This window comes from Festucalex cinctus, chromosome 7 (assembly GCF_051991245.1).
Source record: "Festucalex cinctus isolate MCC-2025b chromosome 7, RoL_Fcin_1.0, whole genome shotgun sequence".
Taxonomy (NCBI): Eukaryota; Metazoa; Chordata; class Actinopteri; order Syngnathiformes; family Syngnathidae; genus Festucalex; species Festucalex cinctus.
Genome location: NC_135417.1, coordinates 30332653 through 30355692, shown reverse-complemented (window position 1 = coordinate 30355692; position 23040 = coordinate 30332653). Strand labels below are relative to the sequence as shown.

Below are 23040 nucleotides of genomic sequence, written 5' to 3'. Positions count from 1 at the left end.
GCTATTGAGCTCGGATGCTAATTTTTGCATATAAAAATTCATAGAAAAAATTGAAAGACGTAAAATCGAAAAACAAGAGGCGTATCTCATGCGTCAGGCCCGGCACTACTATCCCACACTGATTTTGAGTCCAACCGGGAGCAAACTGGGGTTCAGTGTCTTGCTCAAGGACACTTAGACATGGTCACTACTCTATCATTGACGCATACCGCCACTATACATTTAGAATACATTTATTAACATTAATTACTGGTGTCAACTTCCGCTTACCCGCAGGACTTAAATCGGGAAATATGTCCTGATCGACTCTCCAATCAAAGGGTCAGTAATTCTCCTTTTCCCTCACCGGCTCTAAGGCGTTAGCGTGAGGAGACGGGAACTAGTTAAGCCGATATATCAAAGTGGACTCACCTAGGTTTGTTCACTGTCTTCTTATCATGAGGCCAATCCGTTTTCATCCACCTATTAATCCTGAGTGAATAACCACACAGAGCCCAGGAATAATACTGAACACCTCACTTACTTGGCAGCTCCACTTCTCTGAGTTGTTTGCATTTGTAATTGACCTAGTCATTTAATAATCCTTGTGAGGATCATACAGATTTGTTTCATATCAAGCAGGAGTATTTGACTTTATTAATACAAATGGAAACACTCATTAGATGTTATTCGAGTGCACTTACCTTTTTCCAAACGTCCGTTGCTGTTGTGTCCGTCTCGAAGAAAAATAATAAGGTCTTATAAAATGACCTGGACTTATTAAACGTCCCAAAGAAATAAAACAGAAGTGAATTTAAACAAATTAACCAAAATTTATATTTCAACGGTCTTATAAAACGACCTAGACTTATAAAATGTCCAAAAAAATAAAACAAAAATAAAAATAAACAAATAAACAAATTAACTAATTCACAATCGGTTTTTCAATCCTTTTATTAGGTCTTATAAAATGACCCCGGACTTATAGAATGTCCAAAAGAAATAAAACAAGACCGGAAAAAACAAATAAAATATTTAAATCAAAAATTGTCTTTCAATTCTTTTATTTTCAATAATGATGTGAATATAGAAAACAATTTTCAAAACCTTTAATGAGCGCTCACAAGACGCGAGACGCAATTATAAATCACAAAAATCACAAATACAATAAAAATTAAAATTAATAAAATATAAAATGAAATAGGAAAAGGGAAATCAAACATAATATTTAAACCTTTTATAAGAGCTTTCTAAGATTGATCACTTCTCAAAAGAGCTCAAGACCTGAATTTAAAAATAAGACGGTTTTGGCTAAAAATTAATTTGAAGATATGGGAGTGTATTAAATGGCTCCGTCCCTACTCGCGATTAAACGTTCATAACTTCCTACTAAACATCTTATTTAATGAAAATTTTGTACTTTACCCAATCGGTGAAGAAAGTCCCATTCACGGCTAAAAGTCAAAGGTCCTTCGAGAAAAACCTAAGTCCCGCAACGCCGCTAAACCGTCTTCAGAAACACACTCCATACAGTTCCATCGCAGGGTGATGACGAAGAGCCTAGGTCCACATCGGGGAGGACCTTTTATAACCTTGGTTGCGTGTCACTGGTTTCATCATGGTGAGTGTGTCCTTCCGCGCGTCTTGGGGGATTTCCAGTCTCTTATAGTCTCTTCACATATCAATGCGCAAAGACTTGTTGGGACTTGTTCACAGTCTTCACACAGTTGAGTGACAGGCGCGCAACGTTGGGGCTACAGTTGAGTGACAAGCGCGCAACGTTGGAGCTCAATCTTTGCATCAACACACACAGGAAACTGGTTGCTACGCTACGCACACCACAGAGCGCAACCAGTTCCTGTTTTTCAAACAGGAAATTCAATGTGCTGCTAAAAGTCTCAGTTCTACTTATGATACATAAATCAACGGTCTTGGCTCTTATTTGACAATCATAAACATCAAATCAATAACATCATATGTAACAATGTTCTAAACATAACTAAGCAAGCATGAATAACATGTATATACATGACATGTTAAACCCCAAATTCTCTCAGGGAACTTAACAGGTTGATTCTAGTTCTTGTTACACATCTTGTATGACCTTGTCGGGAGAAAACAACTGCATACAGGTAATCTTTTCACTCAATGCAGTTACAGCAATCTTATCAGCGATAAAAGACAGTATCGCTTGTAAATAAAAGAAAAGACAGCAAAGCTTCATAGTTGGCTTCAATGTGCTGTAATCATTGATCCATAAATCAGGCTAACAATTGTCGAATATAGATTGTGTGTGTGTATATTACTTAATTCATGATACCCTTTATTTACATTTAATTTGTATCTGGCATCCCTTATAAGGCCATAAAGGATGTCCGGTCTTTGCTAAGCAGGCGGCTTGGTTGTACAGGTTTGGCGGCATCTGGTGGTTACTTTGAGGAACTACACCCAGAGGCCAAAGTTTGATCATCAGCCCTATAGACACCAATTTCTCAATCTTATGGACACCAATTGATCTCTAACTAAGAATTGAGTTCAGTCCATTAATTTGTTATCTTGTTTTACATGATATGGCGCTACATCTGACCCACTCAACCCCGCTCAATTCAACACTGGTATTGATATTACCACAGCTCAAGATGTCGATAAATATTTTGGTTACTCACCCATTGTATTATGGGTCCTTCTCCTGGTGGCTTAAAGGTGGCACACATCGCACAGCAATCTTGTTCGTCAAAGACTACAACATATATATACAGATACACACACGCTTGTTTTACTGTCTTTGTGGGGCCATCTTATTGGCATAATGCTTTTCCTAGCCTTTTCCCCTCACCCCAACCATCAAAAATGATTGCCTACCCCCGTTACTTACCCTAAACTCAACCATAACTCAATTAAAACCTAAACTGTAAAACCAAGTGTTGACCCTCAAAAAGAGGTCTAAACTTGTGGGGCCCAGCAAAATGGCCCCATAAGGACGGGTGGGCCCCACAACTCTGTGAAATCCTGAAAAATTGGCCCCACCATGTAACAAAAAAAAGACCACACACCCACGTACACGCACGCACCCCCCCCCACACACACACGCATACACGCAAGCACACACATATTTCCCAAACCGCTTATTTATCACAAGGGTCGCGGTGTCTTAATAGTCTTTGGGCACATATATTTAGTATACAAAATTTGGTGTTACCTGAGGCCTCAAGGATGTCAAGAGCCAGACATCTCCTTTCCTTCTGCATTGCTCTCTTGGAGGTGCAGAATTCCATGACAGGGATCACTGGGAACGCCTCCAATAGGAGTTTTGCCATCTAGACAACATAAAATGCAATTAATTACAGCAATAATTATGGGTGTATATGAAATTGGACTCATGATCACTATTCAACCAATTATTTATGTTCACTGTATAATAATTACATTGACTAATATATATTCACATCAGTTCTCCTCCAACATTTTTTAAAAATCCCCACCTCATATCATGAACACAACTAGTTTTTGGCTTACCTTGACCACTATGACACCGCAGCTGCTTCCATCTTTTTGCTCTGGATGGGACATTACACCCCCTTTCCATTTCACATCCAGCCATTCTGTTTTGGCATGGCAATTCCTCCTCATCAAGAAATACTCCCTGAATAAAGTTTATATTTATTATACTCTTTAAAATCAGATCAGTTGTATTCAGAGATTATATTACAAGTGTTTCATGGATAATTCTGTTTTACACATGAAGTCCTATCAAAATTTCAAAGATTTAAGACCAAAACATATACAGCTGTATAAATCCATTGGCTATACAACTTAAGTGTTTTTTTTTGTAAATAATTATTTTGACCCGTACCATTGTAGACGTGTCAAATTTTATCTTTCAGAATTGTCAACACCCAATGACTAAATTTTAAAAAATCATTGACATCTAACCTGTTAAATGAAAATGGGCACACTGCATTTGATCAATTCTATTCTATTATTTGAAAACATATCATAAACAAAGTTTCTTAATTAAAATTAATATACCGTATTCTTTTAGCGGCAGCTTGTGAGGCTGTCAGCTCAGAAGCATTTCGTTCTGGATCCACCAGATACACTGTGCTAGTTTCTGCGTGTATGTACTGTGACACAAACAGAACATGACAAAAAAATAAGAACAGATAAAATTTCTGCCCAAAGTTTTGAGAGCACCACAGGATGAATGAGATGTCTGTGATATAAATATCATGAAGTTTGCTGAAACATAGCAAATAATTGTCACTTAACTAACAGTGTCTTTCTGGCCATGTCTCTGTCCGTTTTATTATGCTAAGCATTCATTCATCTTTGTGTCTTTTTCAGAGTCAATGTAACTTGGCTCATGACACAAGCAACGTGTTTTGTCTCATTACTTGGGAGATGATCCATTTATATTAAAAAAAATAAAATTATATACATATATATATATATATATATATATATATATATATATATATATATATATATATATATATATATATATATATATATATATATCAAAAGATCAACATTAGCATTTTACAAACCAGTAAGTTCCAGTGGTTGTTGTTCACCAGCACGAAAGACATAACAGCTATGAAAATGATCGGTGAATCGGAATTCAAATTGTACGACAAGTTAATAGTTCGGCTCTAACAATGGCATTTCCCCATAATATCAGTTTTAATTGTTGTAATTTAGAATGTCTTAGTTTTTATGCAAGCAAATTCATATTCACTCAATACAGTTTAAAGTTTCATTGACCAAAGGTGTTAGGTCTTACTCATCCCAAACACCAGGCACGCACGCACACACGCACGCATGCACGCACACGTGCACACACACACAGGCACGGCGCACACTTTACCTTACGCAAACTTTGTTGAGGCAGCTTCTCCCTTTCACCATACAGAATACAACCTGCAGTGTAATGGCTCATCAAATATACTGCATCCTTCACGTTGAATGTGTGGGCAAAAACATGGAGGAGGCCCTCAATGACCTGATAGCAAGAACAAACTGATCGTGCAAATATCAACAGTACATAATAGGATTAAATGTAATTTCTGACAGCCATACAACATATTTATCAAAACTATTTCATAGGATAAAAACACCCTAACAGGTTAAAAAGAATAATTGCACACTTGATACATACTTCCCCCGTCAGCCACTGGTGTGGCCGAAGTGAGCGGAGCTCTGAGTGGTGGATAAGAATGTTTTGCCCCTTTGTCTGTGAGGGAATAACAGCAACCACCACCTCAGTGTCCCTTTTTTTCCCACAGTCGAGTTAGCTGCAAATCATAATAACCAAAAGAGGTGCATTTTATTTTTATTTTATTTTTATTTTAGTGTTTTAATAGGTCATGGGACAAATGTTCATCAATAAGCTGATAAATAAGCTTACAAGATCTGGCACTTGACTGTGCATAGTTCCATTGAGCCAGGTAAGGTTATCACTATGGTAATTTAATGTTTAATAATTGTCACACACACACACACACCCCCACACACTCACGCACACGCGCCCACACACATCCTTGTACATATATCTTTGTGAGGACATCCATTGACATAATGCATTTCCTAGACCCTTACCCTAACCCCAACCATAACCCAATTCAAACCTAAATTCAAAAACCAAGTCTTGACCTTTGTAACGATTATCGGCCGGTTGTAACTTTTTGCAACCTCAGTTCCAAAGGAATTGAGCTCCTGTGGCCTGAACATGCCACTGTGGGGGGTGGGGAGGACAAGAACATCCCCCACAAACAGCCACAAATGCTCTGATTGACACGCGCACGCGCACACACACACAAATCAGGACAGTAAAAGCCTTCTTAGAAACTTGACTTTCTTATTTTGCAACAGAACAATGAATTATGAAATGTTATGTTTGCCATTTGTGAAATGTTGACTCCATGAAATGTCATGAAAATGTTCCATTGCAGTGGCAGATTCTCCACTAAACTTTCATGTGTATGCACGTTTTAACAGTGTAAGCTAGGTAACATTTTATTTGAGGTATTCAATTGTACGTGTTGCATTGGTTGAATTCTGACCTTAGAATCTTAACACACATGGGATCCAGATTCAATCTGATTAGTCTTCCAAAATCCTCCCCCAGCTGGTAACTTTCCACTTTGGTCACCAGCCCCCTGGTGTGGAGGCCGCCGCCTTCCCAATTTAAAAGCACGCTCCCTGCGTGCTGCTTTCTCTCTTCCGCTGCTCTTTGGCTCCCGCTTCTTCGCTGCTCCTTGGCTCCTTCCTGGTCTCCATCGGCGCGGCTGCCAGACAAAGGGCTAGCCCAGCTAGCTTAACCTCCAGCACACGGCAACGCACAGAAGCCATCGCGTGTTGCGACAGGCGCAGCGAAACACGCTGCTTTTGGTCCCTGCACAAGGCTCAAACGGATGGTGCCTTTCCAGGCACACTAGGCCTCAACCAAAAAAAAGGCCCTTCCCAGCCAGCAGGTTGACCCCGTGACGCTCAGTTGGCCAGCCGGACGACCTGTCTCTCCCTCTCCTGAACTGAACCTTCTTCATCCCTTCTTCAAACGGGCTTGGCGAGTCTCCATCCAGGGTCCTGCTTCTGAGACCAACCCCCTCTGTAAGTGCAACTTTGCAGGCCTTCGCCTTAGTACAAATTGGTGCAAACTAGGTTGATTGTGGGTCCCATGTTGGTTCGATTTAAGAAATCCATCACCTTGGCTAAGACCGTTTCTTTTTTTCTTCTTTTCTTCTCCTTTGATTATTTTAATTATTTTAGTTCTCGTTTCATTGCCTATCATAGTAGTTAGTTTTGCTTCTTTAAATTCTAAGTAGATTATCCCACCTAGGTTAGAGAATAAACGTGCACAAAACTCAACCCCTGGTTTACTGTGTGTGTGTTTCAACAATTTATAGTGACCTCTAAGCTGAACAAAGAACTCACAAAATTGTAGTAAGGGCACAACCTTCATTTTAATGACTGATTCAACGAGGTTCTCATCTGTTATCCTGATAAAATTATCAAAAAGAGATGTGGTGCTCCGCAGGCAAGCTCAACTTAATTTAAATATTAAGTTTGAGTCTCCTTCAATTAATGAGCCAATTGCTTATTAATTTAATAATTAACAATTATTGATTTAATAATTAATTGGACCGATTTCCCTTACATAATGGTGCCCCTTTGGTGAGGCCAATTTATGTTACATATTTTGTGAAACACACACATGTAACAATCCAAAAACAGCTTAGTGCAGCGTGTTCTTCTGGGAAAATTTCAGCTCGTTTCTATAGCAACCTAACTAAAACTTTATGCCAGAGCCAATCCGCTGTATAAAAGCAGTGTATTTGAAGCGCTAAATAACAGTCTAACGACTAGTTATTGAGAAGAGAATGAATTTGTCGACTATGTGAATGTTACACACACAAAAGTGGAAGAGTAACAATCACATTTTTTCTATTGCATGCAAAACTTTTTAGGCCTGGGAATGTTTTTTCTAACTCGTCACGAATTCTGATTGGGTTAAAAATATATTCCAAACCTCACGTGGCGCAATCAGCTTAGCTACCTGATTACGTTACAAGCCTTTAGGCTGAGGAAATAGTCTAGTGCACGAAATTCTGCATTCAGACCACCATTTGAGTCACAGCACATTTCTCAAGGTGTTAAGTTGACTCCCTTTTGTTGGTTAGCGTAAGGCACATGGTGCTAAAACTGCTAGCCTTTTGTGTAAAACACACGTGTTAAGATCCGCCATCTTTGGAGGCGTATCCTTAAATTAACTGGGATTCAGGTAACCACCCCTTGAAACCAGTCGACCAATAAACTAATTTGAGGGGCGGGCCCAACGGCCAGACTTCCAAGTCGCTCCTCATTTGGCTGTGGCCTCCAAGAGAGGATCACGTCTCACCACGTGACCCCCCACTGAGAGCCCAGTCTCTGCCAAATTGTAGCACTGAATAACTAGTTATACAGTTCGCTTAAATTGTTGAAATTAGATTTCCATCTGATTAACACTAAAGTGTACTGTTTGCTTAATACTCATATTGCTACACGGCCAGCTGCCAAACTACAGCTACTATAGTTGACTCCTGCTTTCTAGCAACTCACGTGTGAAGAGGGACACATCGCAGCCCCCTCCCCCCCGTGAGCCTACTGTCTGCCTTCTTCAACATCGCATTCAAAGCACTTTATAATTTAAATAATTAAGTTACCGTGATTTGAAACTAATCGAGGGATTTAAATTACTACTGTACCGTCCTAATCTATGATTCTTACTGGATTTAAGACAATTTAACATCACGTGTCTTCGCCACTCTTAAACGTTACATTATAATATTTTTCCTACTCCTGTTTCACCAAGTGTTAACATTGAGTTTAGGGTTAATATTTTTGTACGTTTTGCACTTTTTAATCTTCATTAATTCCGTCGTGTTTAATGAATTAACACCGTCTTACAGGAAGTAGTAGTTTTCTCTTTCCTCTCGACGCGAGTCCTTAGTATCGCGATATAAACCTGTGGGAATTAAAACGTTTCTGTGGTTTCCGCTCCTTGATTTATTTAAATTATAATTATTAGTGTCTTCTTGATAATTCGGCGTCAGTGCCGCGCATAACAACACGCGCGATTATCCGTAAGGAGTGAATTTAACGTGTTTGACAGATTGACAGCTGGCGACACACGCACGCGCAACTTCCGGTGACGTGCCACTCATTGACAAAGTTTACGTTAGCGGCGTCTTGCTAACAACTTTGCTTGCCAAGTGCTACGATTTTAAAACTTGTGCAAGGTATTTAAACACTCGTTTTAAGACACATTCTGTGTCACTTACGAGCGACGGAGTTGTTTTGTCTATGCGGTAAAGTCATAAAACTTTATTGATCGAACAAAAGTACGACTCTATACTACACACAGGAGCCTCGTTGCGTTTGAAACGCCGACGGCGTCCTCCTGTGGCTATTCACGGTACCGCAGTCGAGGAACTTTTGCCAACAAAATTAAAACGCTTGATAACTTTAATTATTGACTAACCAAAGAGTTTGTTTAAATAATTAACCACCGTTTTCAAGTACTTAATTTTGTTTTAATTAAAAGCAACACTCAACTAGTAGTGTATAGCTTTTCTCGTTGTAGTAAAAGTGTTTACCCAATTTTTAGGCACTTTTGGAAACCTCTATTGAATTAAATGTAATTTTAATTTAATGTGACTGTCCTTAGTAGACTTTTGTTTCCTAAAACCTGTAACCTCAAACGTATGCTGTGGTTAATAGTAATTTAACAGACTAAATTGCTTAACACAATACTTTGTTGAGGGTCCTCAATTATTTAATGCATTGCCATTTAAAATAATTGGTAACATATTTGGATACCATCCTTTAATCTGTGCCTTAATAATTTTGGTAAAACATTTTGAATCAACTAATTGAGCCTAAAAAGCTAATCTTTAAGCATTTTCAGCATTGTCTAATTGGCTAACAATTAGTCCTTCCAAATTGAGTAAAGTGAGCTTACACATATCTTTGATATCATAACGCTACTTTTAACCATGGATGCTTTGCAAAATGCCCTTGCGACCGTGACTAACAATCTCATTCCAGGCTATGCCGACGCGACAGCCAGCGCTAGCGCAGAGATTCTTGACACCAACATTGCGCAACTCGTTTGCGACGCTCAACAAGGGTCGTTAACCCACGAAGATATGGCACAAATCCTCAGCCGACTAATGGTGAATTTAGTGGCTAGGTGGAAATTGAGTGACCATGAGCTTGAACAAGTGAAAAGCGTTCTGACAGCAGAACAGCAAATTCACGCCCAAGTTAGCAGCAAGCTAACCGAGTTGGAAGCATGGTTGCATGAATCTGACCACGTGAACTTGGGAAACCAAGTTACAAAATTGACACAGGAACTCAAAGTGAGTACACAAACTGCCCGCACGCATGAACAAAATTGGCATAATGCCACATCTGAAATTCGTGAGCTAAAAGAATGCATTGTAGAACTATCAAATCAGCCCACTGAAGCCTATTGGATTGATCTCCAAACTGAGCATGAATTTGACAAGTACTTGCTAGCTCTCGCGAATGATGAAATTGCGGAATTAACTCAAAAGATTAGACTTTTGAAAAATGAACGCATTGAAGGAAAAAGGCAGACGTTTCGCTTGAAATCTCAGTTGATGGCAATGGAAGAAAAACTCCGGCGATTGCAGCATCCATCCTTCAACACTGGCCGGGATGACGAGTCATCCCAGGCTGAATCAAAATTGCAGCAAGTCCCACAAGGTAACACCAGGTGTCCATTGACACCGTCCCAAACCACTGCTTTGGAGGTCCCCGTTCAGGACCTGTCTCAGGTGAACTCTCCTTTGCATTTTGATCCACTTGTGGTGCACGCACCTGTTCCTTTTTCAGACGCTGCCACGTTGTCTGATGTGCTGCAGACTTCCTCTGCAAATCTTGGACCTGCTTCTCAGCCACCTGTGCCACTTCCGGTTCCCACTCGCTCCATGGCAAGCACTTCTCCAATTGCCGCTCAACACACACGGGGGCCCCCTCCCTCTGCAGTGTCACTGAGAGGAGCAAGCTCACCTGTCTCTGTGCTTCCACCAAGAAGCACACTTCTTGTTTCGGCACCCCCGCTAGGCGCCACGCCTTCTTGTGCGTCTCCAGTTGCTGCCAACCTTCCTTCTCCTGCTCAACAAGCAGATGCTTCTTCACCTCATCATGTGGCGCAACCAGGCATGTCTACAAAAGAGTTAGACACGATTGCCAAGCACATTCAGAAATTTCAGCCAAAACAAGATTGCTCTGATAACACTTCTGTGTACCTCAAAGACCTTGATTTTCATTTGAGGAGATTCCCACAGGCAACAACGGAAGACAAGATTTACCTCATGAAATTGACGTCAACTCGAGAAGTAAGTGATTGGATCGACCGCCAGCCGATCCACATCTTGAATGATTATCGAGCACTGTGTCACGCATTGTCTCGTGAATTTGATGGCCCAGTATCAGCAATGAGCTTTCTTGCTGCCTGGTCAGTAAAACAAGGCCGAAAGGAATCACCCAGCCTGTATTATAGTCGCCTGCGCAAGGCATACTTTGGGCATCGTAATGAACCCAACATGGAAGAACAGGTAGAATTCAAAACACTCTTTCTGAACAACCTCCACCCAAACACAAGCCGCCTCTTGGGTGTGACAACTTGTCCTCGCACGCTAAGTAGCCTAGAGCTACGTGAACTTGCATCCAAGGCCTTTGTGTTTTTACGCGAAAACGCTGCTAAAGCAGTGGAATCCTCTGTTTACCATGTTGCAGGTGGTTCAGACGAGGTCGAACGACAGTCCGAATCACAGCAAAGCGACGATGACATCGCCGCTTCCCCATCAAATCCTGCACAACGGCCTCAAAATGGTTCTCATCAGAAGCACCAGTACAGCCGCAGTGCACCTGCGCGGTTGAGTCATAGCTCCAGCCGTGGTTGTGAACGGGAGAAACCCTTTGCGAAAACAAAACCTCGCAAAAAGAAACCTCCCCGCACAAATAGTCCTCAGGAGCCCCCATCCACGTCAGGTGACTCCTCAATTGACAGCCACATCTGGACAAAAGTTCTTGATGGGCTGCGCAAATTGTCCAACGACAGTCAGCCGACAGCCATCAATGAGCCAGAGGTGTCGGACAACACCGTTCTTTCAGTCCAACTGGATCCAGCACCTTCTTTGCCTTCTGCCAGTGCACCTGTTACCAAGTCGAATCAACCATTCAAACAGCTCTTAGGTAACCTCAAGATTAAAGGTGCATCGCGTAAGTTCTATTTGAGGACGACACTTGAACAAACATTAGACTATGACGCTTTGGTTGATCCTGGCGCTGACATTACAGTAATGTCCAACACGCTCTTCAACCAACTTCAAGCCATGCTGAAGAACAGTGGCCGGATGCTCCGCCTCAACCACTGCTCATTGGAGATCGGTGCGTTTGCACTGACTAACACCCATCTGGACTCCATGGCAACGTTACACTGGACGATTGGACCACACAAATTGGTCCACCCTGTGTACGTGTCTGCTGTGGAATCAGTCCCGCTCCTCATTGGTCAAGATCTGCTGGGCCGCTTCAAGCCCCTGATAGATTACGACCGACGCAAAATCTGGTCACAGGTGCGGCAGCCTCTGCCAGCAGCACCGCTGACCAAAACTGCCAATTGTTATGCGGTAAGCCTAACAGAGCCTTCTTGTGAGTGTACAAAACTCACACCAGGACTCTCACCCAGCTCAAGGGGGGACCATGCCTGTTGTCTCCGAGATGCCCTCAAGAGGTCACCTTCGCAACACCAGCTCTCCCCTCGGCCAAGTTGAACATCCCACTCAGGGTGTACAACTCTGCCACCTTACGGAATGCGACTTGGATTGCACCTCCGAGCTACGCATGACACAAATTGAGGCCGTTGTCCTCACTTTTGAAGCAAACCATTCAGCTTCACCGCGGACTTTGAACTTGAAATCGCACTTGAAATTGTCATCGAACAACCCAAACAACACAGTGGTTGTCTTTGCAATCTGCTTGGCGCGTTGTGCCTATTTCTGAGCAATTTGTTACCCACCCTGCCCACCCTTGCAATGCAGATGGTGCGCACCACTGCCCTGCCATTCACTGCCCCCGCGTTCGCGCCTGCAGTACTTCTTTTGGGCCACACGTTGTCAGCCTTTGTGCTCAACAACACTTATCTGACTTCAATGAACTTGCAGTCCATTGTTCTTCTCTTGCTTTTGCTCATTGTGTGGCTCACCGCCGCCGCGTGCCTTCCTCGTTCGCCTGTCGACGGCTCACCTGTTCATGCCAAGACATTCGCTTTTGGGGGTCACCTTTTGCTTCCTGTCATGGGCTTTCTTCTTGCTCCTCCGTGGACCGCACATCTCTGCCGTTCGTGGCTCCACGTAGCCGAAGGGGGGGTCATGACATCATACGCCCATGACATGACACATAGCTGTCAAAGGGAGGTCATCACAACAGGACTGGACCAGCCAATCAGGTCCAACCTCCATGACCTCACTTCCTTGGTTACAATTGAGGGACGAACCTCGCCCACCTTTGTTGACCACCATCAGCAGGTACAAGATACACCTGTGATTCTTCCTGTGGTTCATCCAAGATGACTTGGAGCTTTTGGCTCCCACCCATCAGGCACCTATGGGTGCATTTGCCTTTCCAACTGATGCAGGACCCAAACGGTCACTTTCCAAACAGTGGTTTCAGACACCCTGGCGCCTAATGGCTAACACATTTTTGCTGCTGTTGTGTAGGAATGCGCTAACGACATATTTAAAGTGGCTAGGGCCAAACCTAACCGCCATAACGCCATTGAATAGCCAATTAAATTTGTGCTTCACCCATTCGCACACCCGCACTCATACTTATGACACCATGTGCATAAACAAACATCCTAGAAAGTGTACAGTGACTCAAATGAACTTCAGCAGACTCCCCAAACGACTAAAGCAATTGGTAAGAAATGCGCTTGTAGCTACTGCTTTTATTAGCTTCTTATTTAAAATAAGAACCTTAACTGTTAACGCTGTTAGTCCAAACACCGTTAACTTTAAAATGGCGAAACACGCGAGTCACGACCAAGATTCCTTTTGCCGAACAACGCGTAGCAAATAAATTACCAATCTACCGTCTCCCGACAAAACAACCAAAAGGACTACGCTAGTCCTCAATCTGCCTAGCATCACGCTAAGCTGAACCAAACTAACCACGAGACAGTTTGTTTCTTCTCGGTGTCCCAACCAGAGCACGCTCACACGCAAGGTGTGACCGCGCTGAGACTTGACATGCTGCACTAATCTGTTTGATACATCAACAGCTCAGTTGTGAGAACGTCTTCTCGGCCTGCATGCTCCCTTAATACAGCTTTCTTTTGCCCTAGAAAGATCCAAAGTCATAGTAAGAACCGAAAGTGCCCCCTTTCAGTCACATTGACATGACATTCCTACACAGGCCTCTAGACAACTATTGGACTTCTATTTTTCACTCTCGTGTTCTTCTCCTGTTGCGTCTGTTACTTTCCCCTTCCACTCTATACACGACACGTAGTGTAGACCTAGAGGGAAAGATAACATCATAGCCAACTGCCGAGTCGAGCTTTAGCAAAGGGAGGGGAGGGGTGGGTTTGCACCAACTTTGTACTCTGGTAACTGCATTGTTGTGCTTCACCTGTCCACCTGCCGATGCCCCGTCTAGAAGTGCCGACCGAAACGTTCTGTCGAAGAACGTTTCCATCGCCAAAGGGAGGATCTGTAACGATTATCGGCCGGTTGTAACTTTTTGCAACCTCAGTTCCAAAGGAATTGAGCTCCTGTGGCCTGAACATGCCACTGTGGGGGGTGGGGAGGACAAGAACATCCCCCACAAACAGCCACAAATGCTCTGATTGACACGCGCACGCGCACACACACACAAATCAGGACAGTAAAAGCCTTCTTAGAAACTTGACTTTCTTATTTTGCAACAGAACAATGAATTATGAAATGTTATGTTTGCCATTTGTGAAATGTTGACTCCATGAAATGTCATGAAAATGTTCCATTGCAGTGGCAGATTCTCCACTAAACTTTCATGTGTATGCACGTTTTAACAGTGTAAGCTAGGTAACATTTTATTTGAGGTATTCAATTGTACGTGTTGCATTGGTTGAATTCTGACCTTAGAATCTTAACACCTCCCCCAGCTGGTAACTTTCCACTTTGGTCACCAGCCCCCTGGTGTGGAGGCCGCCGCCTTCCCAATTTAAAAGCACACTCCCTGCGTGCTGCTTTCTCTCTTCCGCTGCTCTTTGGCTCCCGCTTCTTCGCTGCTCCTTGGCTCCTTCCTGGTCTCCATCGGCGCGGCTGCCAGACAAAGGGCTAGCCCAGCTAGCTTAACCTCCAGCACATGGCAACGCACAGAAGCCATCGCGTGTTGCGACAGGCGCAGCGAAACACGCTGCTTTTGGTCCCTGCACAAGGCTCAAACGGATGGTGCCTTTCCAGGCACACTAGGCCTCAACCAAAAAAAAGGCCCTTCCCAGCCAGCAGGTTGACCCCGTGACGCTCAGTTGGCCAGCCGGACGACCTGTCTCTCCCTCTCCTGAACTGAACCTTCTTCATCCCTTCTTCAAACGGGCTTGGCGAGTCTCCATCCAGGGTCCTGCTTCTGAGACCAACCCCCTCTGTAAGTGCAACTTTGCAGGCCTTCGCCTTAGTACAAATTGGTGCAAACTAGGTTGATTGTGGGTCCCATGTTGGTTCGATTTAAGAAATCCATCACCTTGGCTAAGACCGTTTCTTTTTTTCTTCTTTTCTTCTCCTTTGATTATTTTTATTATTTTAGTTCTCGTTTCATTGCCTATCATAGTAGTTAGTTTTGCTTCTTTAAATTCTAAGTAGATTATCCCACCTAGGTTAGAGAATAAACGTGCACAAAACTCAACCCCTGGTTTACTGTGTGTGTGTTTCAACAATTTATAGTGACCTCTAAGCTGAACAAAGAACTCACAAAATTGTAGTAAGGGCACAACCTTCATTTTAATGACTGATTCAACGAGGTTCTCATCTGTTATCCTGATAAAATTATCAAAAAGAGATGTGGTGCTCCGCAGGCAAGCTCAACTTAATTTAAATATTAAGTTTGAGTCTCCTTCAATTAATGAGCCAATTGCTTATTAATTTAATAATTAACAATTATTGATTTAATAATTAATTGGACCGATTTCCCTTACACCTTCAAAAAGAGGTCTTGCAAAGTGAGGACTGGCCAAAATGTCCTCACTTCACAAAAATGTCCTCATTCTGTTGGATAAAGACATATTTTGGTCCCCACTATGTATTATGTACAAGAACACATACACACCCACAACCCCCCCCCACACACACACAACCCCCCCCCCCCCCCCCCCCACACACACACACACACACACACACACACACCCACACATATGATAAAAGACTTCCACAGCTATCTTCATGCTGGAGCAGTTAAGAAGGTGAGGAAACGTGTATCAGGCATATTCTTTTATGCCTTTGTCGGCGGTTGTCTTTGCCATTGCTTGTGAGACAGCCTTCAAAATGTGGGCAGAGCAAAGATGAAGCACTGTCAACTTTGGAATATCTTTTGTTAGTCCCATTCCAAGTTTGTATGCTCTGTCAAGATAGACATAAATATTTTCTTTGTTGAGTGCAATGAGCACACTGTTAATCATGGCCCAGCTATAATCTGTCTCGACCTGTGCTATGTGATGTTTTGTTTTGTTTGAGATTTTTCTTTTAAATTCCATAAGCCAGTGTGAAATGGCAGGAACTGCATGGCTGTTTGACACCAGTTCTGTGACAGGTAGGGGAGGGCTGTCCTTTCCCATGCCGGGCAAAACTAGAGCATAATACAGGACCTTCTTGTTTTGATCTGGTATTTTATGGACAACGCTGCCTGTTGCATCAAGGTACAAAGCGGTAGGTGATGTTTTCTTTAGGTGTTCAACTAGAATGTTAAGTCCGCCCTCTGTATACAAATGTAGAGCAAATGGATCGATTTGTAGATGTTGAAGATAACCTTTAAAAGCTGCATGACTCCCGCTTTCCCAAATCACTTTTTGAGTGAGCATTAAATCATTGTGAAGCCTAAAGCTCTTTTTCATTTCAGAGGTTATTTTTTTCAAAACATCCTTCGTCATGCTGCGAGTTATGTTGCCAGCTGTGAATTCGGCAACTGGTGTCTCTTTCAACATGCCGTAATAGAATTGGCTGACACCTTGGGTTAGTGCCTTTGCTATTTTTCCTCTGCGCAGGTACTTTGCTAATCGAAAACGCCTTTGATTTTTTCTGTGTCTAACTGCACCGATCCGTAGCACTTTAAAAGTTATTTTTCTATCGGTTGGCTTTGGCTTGTTTCTCTTTGAGAAATGGTAGACAGCTGCACATCCATCAAAAGTACATTTTGCTTTTGCACTGAAATATGGGCTTTTTTTTTGTGACTATATTTTTTTTTTTAACATGTTGGTATTTAAAAGCAAGTGTACAACATGAGTTCTCTTTCAAAAACTCATGGTACAATGTGTCAGTCCATGGATGTCGGAGTTTGTTCATGCCACGTTTAGGTTTTATTTTTTCCCATTTCTGTTTTGTTACAAAAACTTTGAATTTGTTTCGTCCAGGTTTGCAATCTCTGATGCCAATCTCTGTATCCTCTGTTCCTTCATCTACTGGGCTGTCCACTCCTATTTCTGGTACTTCCTCTGAGTCTTCAGTGTTTCTCTCCTGCTCTTCCTCTATTTCTCCCTTTCTTTTTACATTTCCATGTCTTTTCCTGCTTTTTCCCCAGTGTTTTTTTTAGGCTAGTTTGCATTTCCCTTCCGTTGTTTTCCTGAATATTTTGCTGTCCTTTTTCTTCATCTACTGGGCTGTCCACTCCTATTTCTGGTACTTCCTCTGAGTCTTCAGTGTTTCTCTCCTGCTCTTCCTCTATTTCTCCCTTTCTTTTTACATTTCCATGTCTTTTCCTGCTTTTTCCCAGTGTCTTTTTAGGCTAGTTTGCATTTCCCTTCCGTTGTTTTCCTGAATATTTTGCTGTCCTTTTTCTTCATCTACTGGGCTGTCCACTCCTATTTCTGGTACTTCCTCTGAGTCTTCAGTGTTTCTCTCCTGCTCTTCCTCTATTTCTCCCTTTCTTTTTACATTTCCATGTCTTTTCCTGCTTTTTCCCAGTGTTTTTTTAGGCTAGTTTGCATTTCCCTTCCGTTGTTTTCCTGAATATTTTGCTGTCCTTTTTCTTCATCTACTGGGCTGTCCACTCCTATTTCTGGTACTTCCTCTGAGTCTTCAGTGTTTCTCTCCTGCTCTTCCTCTATTTCTCCCTTTCTTTTTACATTTCCATGTCTTTTCCTGCTTTTTCCCAGTGTTTTTTTTTAGGCTAGTTTGCATTTCCCTTCCGTTGTTTTCCTGAATATTTTGCTGTCCTTTTTCTTCATCTACTGGGCTGTCCACTCCTATTTCTGGTACTTCCTCTGAGTCTTCAGTGTTTCTCTCCTGCTCTTCCTCTATTTCTCCCTTTCTTTTTACATTTCCATGTCTTTTCCTGCTTTTTCCCAGTGTTTTTTTTTTTAGGCTAGTTTGCATTTCCCTTCCGTTGTTTTCCTGAATATTTTGCTGTCCTTTTTCTTCATCTACTGGGCTGTCCACTCCTATTTCTGGTACTTCTTCTGAGTCTTCAGTGTTTCTCTCCTGCTCTTCCTCTATTTCTCCCTTTCTTTTTACATTTCCATGTCTTTTCCTGCTTTTTCCCAGTGTTTTTTTTTTAGGCTAGTTTGCATTTCCCTTCTGTTGTTTTCCTGAATATTTTGCTGTCCTTTTTCTTCATCTACTGGGCTGTCCACTCCTATTTCTGGTACTTCCTCTGAGTCTTCAGTGTTTCTCTCCTGCTCTTCCTCTATTTCTCCCTTTCTTTTTACATTTCCATGTCTTTTCCTGCTTTTTCCCAGTGTTTTTTTTTAAGCTAGTTTGCATTTCCCTTCCGTTGTTTTCCTGAATATTTTGCTGTCCTTTTTCTTCATCTACTGGGCTGTCCACTCCTATTTCTGGTACCTCCTCTGAGTCTTCAGTCTCTTTCCCCTGCTCTTGGTCCTTTTTGTCCTCTCCTTTTACCTTCGCACAACTTATCCTGTCCTTTTTTTGTGCCTCAACTGCAATGAGAAAATACTTAGCTTTTGATGAAAGAGGTTTCACACAACAATTCTTTAAGAGTTGTTTGAAAGTAATAGCATAATTTGCTTTAAGAATAAATAATAAATCAGCATAATGTTTAAAATATCAGAACATGATTTGAGGTAAATATTGCTCAGCCATAAGTAATTCCAATGAATGTAGTTAATAAAGGATTACAGACAACTTATTTCTATTTTTACACATTCCAGTAAGTTCAAAACAGGACAATATTCACTAAGCATGAAGATGTAGTTTGTGTGCGTGTGGGTGTGTGGGTGTGTGTGTGTGTGTGTGGGGGGGGGGGGCTGTGTGTGTGTGTGTGTGGGTGCGTGTGGGTGTGTGTACGTGCGCGCGCGCGTGTGTGTGTGCGTGAGAGTTTGTGTGCGAGAGAGAGACAGCAAGTCAGAGACAAGAGAGAGAGCAATTCAGGCTGGTCAGGTTCAAGTGGGATGGAGGGCTGAAATATGTAATTGTATATGGAGTATTTGGGAAGCATTGACACATTAATTCTGTCCGATGCAGCTCGCAGGGGGGTGGGAGGATGGGTTTGGCATATAGGCATGACAAAGACAAGCTTTTAGTGGGGTGGCCAATCTGAGTGTGCATAAGCGTGTGATTAAAAAATACAACAAAATCATTATACAGTATTTCTAAAACGAAAAACAATAGGAGAGTCTAGCTTGGACATGTTTCAAGTTTTTATTGTCGCAGCCGATATTTGATCTGTTGCATGTTATCGATAATGAAATGGACTGAATCGGTTTGATAGTGGAGTTATTCAGGTTTTTGATAAGATGTCAATTATACCATTGCTGTTTCGGAATCTTTCTGGCACCTTTCAATTAAATTCTCATATCAACCTTACATTGTTCGTGCTCCCAGTAGTAGTTACATGCGTATACATACATACATACATACATACATACATACATACATACAAACATACATACATACAAACATACATACATACATAAGCAAATACCAATAGTAGGACACATTCCCAGTACCAGTACTCGCGACAGTTATCGATATTGGTATCAGCCCCTACGCTCGTGGCCGTTTTTCGGTCAGGAACTTAAGGCTGGACTGTTTATTTTACATTTGTTGACCACCACAGGGGGCTCCCGTAAGAAAGACAGAGACATAAGTCTTCAATTGTACTCAACAATTGAATTAGCACTGAAGTGCAGAAAGATTATGTATATGTATTAGTGTAGTATATGGTCAGTGACTACTGCACTGCAAAGAGATGAATGCCGAATGGAGAACGTCAAAGAGGGAACGGAAATACAGAGCAAACTTCCGAATTAAAAGCACAGATTTCAAAACACCATATAATTAAACATCAGACGAAACAGCTTAAGGAATTCTTAACATGGTAGAAATGAATAAAATTAGTAAATTGCTTGAAAAACGATTGTATTGAATTTAATTATTTGTGCTTCACTGCATACAACCACATGTTTAGATTGGGGCTTTATTTATTCTTGGTCATGGGATTAACTTGAAAGTCATTCTATTGTGTGCTTTATGCAAAATGACTTATGTGCAAAATAAAAAATACAATTGCCATTAATTTAAAGCAATTTTAAGGAAACCTGCTATAATTGGGATATGTAGGTCTTTTTGTTTTAATCTGTCATTTTTTGGGGGGTGACAAGGCGAGGTCAAGTAGGACTCAGACGCAGGCGTAAGGTAGGCCACCAAGGCAGCAGGTTTATTTCCGGCCAACAGAGGTCTCCTCTCAAACTGAGAGGAGAACAGGGAGGGGAAAAAGTGGAGAACAAAAAGCGCTCCACTAGGGAGGAAAAAACAGGCAAAAGGTACTGGGGACAACAGAAAGCGCTCCGCTCGGGAGGAAAAAGGGCACAAGGCAAAAGGGGTAACTAAAGGCGCTCCAAAAGGGAGGAAAAGGCACAAAAACAAGGCAACAACGCTAGGCAACATGAACAAGGACATAAGGACTGTGGGACGCTTCCATGCACTGACGGTGACACTTCGGCAACGGAGGGGAGAATGCAGGTGGCTTTTATTGCTGTAGGTGATTGGTGGCAGGTGGTGATAATCATGGGCGGGGACCGGTAATGAGTGAGCGGCAGGAAGGGCAAGTGACCTGGGGTGAGATGAGAGTTAGATTTTCAAGGTAAAACAGGAAACAGGGACACAAAAATAAAAGCATGAACCGCCACGCCGGTGGCGGCGTGACAGGGGGAATTTTTATGTATAAAAAGTACTATTGGTATCGGCACTTGGTATCGATGAATACTGAATATTTTATGCTTTTGTGTGTGTGTGGGGGTGTGGGTGGGTGTGCGTGTGTGTGTGTGTGTGTGTGTGTGCGTATGTATGCGTTCTTGTACATAACACATAGTGAGGACCAAAATACATCTTTATCCAACAGAATGAGGACATTTTTGTGAAGTGAGGACATTTTGGCCGGTCCTCACTTTGCAAGACCTCTTTTTGAAGGTCAAGACTTGGTTTTAGAATTTAGGTTTGAATTGGGTTATGATTGGGGTTAGGGTAAGGGTTAGGCAATCATGTTTGATGGTTGGGGTTAGGGGAAGGGGCTAGGAAATGCATTATGTCAATGGATGTCTTCACAAAGATATATGTACAAATGCGCGCGTGTGTGTGTGGGGGGGCTGGGGGGGTGCGTGCGAGTGTGTGTGTACAATATAGTTTCACATCAGCCCGCTTGTACCTGAACACTGCGTTAGTGTGCTTTACATAAGCAATAGACTATTTTAAAAGACGCAGAGTAATGAAAAGAGGGACATGCATACATACATACATCATTGTGACAAGTTGCCAGCTCTGCCACATTAAAATAATATATAAATAAAAAATGTAGGCAATTACCTGCATGCTTCACTGCTGTCTGGACCCCTCGTCTGGCCTCCTTCCAGATGATTTTCATCCAGTTCTGGTACACATTTTTAGTGGTTTTAAAAACCTGAAATGTGACCGATCTCCAAACATCCGTTGTGAAATTAATTTTGCCAGAAAGGTATTTTAGGAAAGACGTGACTATTAATTCTTTACCTCCCGCTTTTCCCCACATGTCTATGTTCCTCTGTCTCTGCCCTTTTTTAAACCGTCCCATTGTAAAAAAGTTGTTAGTTTGTAGTAGGTATGTACACAGGAGTAATAGGTCCTTAGACTATATATAACAGTTAAAATGCTGACAGGGAGGGTAACCAACTATGTCTCGCGAAGTGCCCGCACGCCCGACGTTCCAATTAGCTAAACACATGAATTGTGCTTCCTGGTCATGTGACTTCAAACGCTGTGCTTGAGTGCGCCACAGACCTGGATACGTACAGATCATAACAACACAATATGCAGGTCGTCGGCAATTCACCGGAGGCGGGGTGGGGGTGGGGATTTGTGGGATTTGTGGGATTTGATGGTGCGTGTGTGTGTGTTTGTGAGAGGGGGGAGGGGGATAGTTGTACCAGGGTAGTCAATAATTTTTAACTAGTTAAAAAAAATAAAAATAAAAAATAAAAATAACAAGTGGACGGTATGTGCTGCTTTGAAGACCACCCTTTTCTCTTATTGCTCAGTTTCTTAGACTACAATATTAGATTTGGAAGAAGCTGTTGAATTACAGTTAAAATTTTTGAGTAAAAAGATACAAATTTCCTCCTCCATGTGTATGTATGTATATATATATATATATATATATATATATATATATATATATATATATAAATATATATATATATATAAATATATATATATATTTAAATATATATATATATATATATATATATATATATATATATATATATATATATATATATATATATATATATATATATATATATATATATATTGCCACCTCCTGCTTCTCGTCCAGCGGCGCATGGAATGCGGCCGCCGGCCCCTGTTCCTCGTCAGGCAGCGCAAGCCCTGCGGGCGCCGCAAGCCCTGCGGCCGCCACCCCCTGCTCCACGTCCGGCGGCGAAAGCCCTGTGGCCGCCGCCTCCTGCTCCCCGTTTTTGTTAGTTTTTGTTTTTGGGACGTCTGGGAGCCGTCCCTTGGTGGGAGGGTACTGTCATGTTTCGGTTTGGTTGGGGTTGGGTTTTTGCTTTGTTTTGGTGAGTGTTGGTTGTCTGGTGTTCCTGAGTTTTTCCCCAGTCTCGTTATGGTTAACCTTGTCCACCTGCTTGTGTCTTCCCTTCCCCGTGTGTTGCTGATTGGTTCCCCCTGCCTGCTGTGTCTCCCAGGTGTGTCCTGTTAGTGTCATTAGTGTTGGTATAAGGGAGTGGTGTTTGTCTCATGCGTTTGTGGGAGCATTGAATGTCTGCATGTTGATTTGTTTGCATGTTGGATC

At 42.1% G+C, this 23040-nt stretch overlaps 1 protein-coding gene across 2 annotated transcripts; it reads right to left on the bottom strand.

Moving 5' to 3' along the window:
- Nucleotides 1-1920: 1920 nt before the first annotated feature.
- LOC144022866 (uncharacterized) lies at nt 1921-22000 on the bottom strand. 2 transcript variants are annotated; one of them, XM_077528024.1, is made up of 7 exons: nt 21561-22000; nt 5138-5273; nt 4847-4981; nt 4009-4103; nt 3496-3622; nt 3179-3296; nt 1921-2719 (listed from the first exon to the last, which is right to left on the bottom strand). In XM_077528024.1, exons 3-7 carry the CDS (start codon nt 4916-4918, stop codon nt 2604-2606), a joined length of 528 nt encoding a protein of 175 aa, XP_077384150.1. In that variant the 5' UTR covers nt 4919-4981; nt 5138-5273; nt 21561-22000; the 3' UTR covers nt 1921-2603. The 2 variants fall into 2 exon arrangements, with proteins under 2 accessions (XP_077384150.1, XP_077384149.1); XM_077528023.1 differs by lacking the exon at nt 5138-5273.
- Nucleotides 22001-23040: the final 1040 nt, after the last annotated feature.

Bases quoted from the DNA above. Each gene is read 5' to 3' on its own strand.
- LOC144022866 (XM_077528023.1), bottom strand. The intron at 4,104-4,846 runs GTAAAGTGTGCG...TTTGTGTCACAG, and splicing joins CTCAACAAAGTTTGCGTAAG to TACATACACGCAGAAACTAG. The intron at 2,720-3,178 runs GTAACACCAAAT...TATATGTTGTAG, and splicing joins TGACATCCTTGAGGCCTCAG to TCTTTGACGAACAAGATTGC.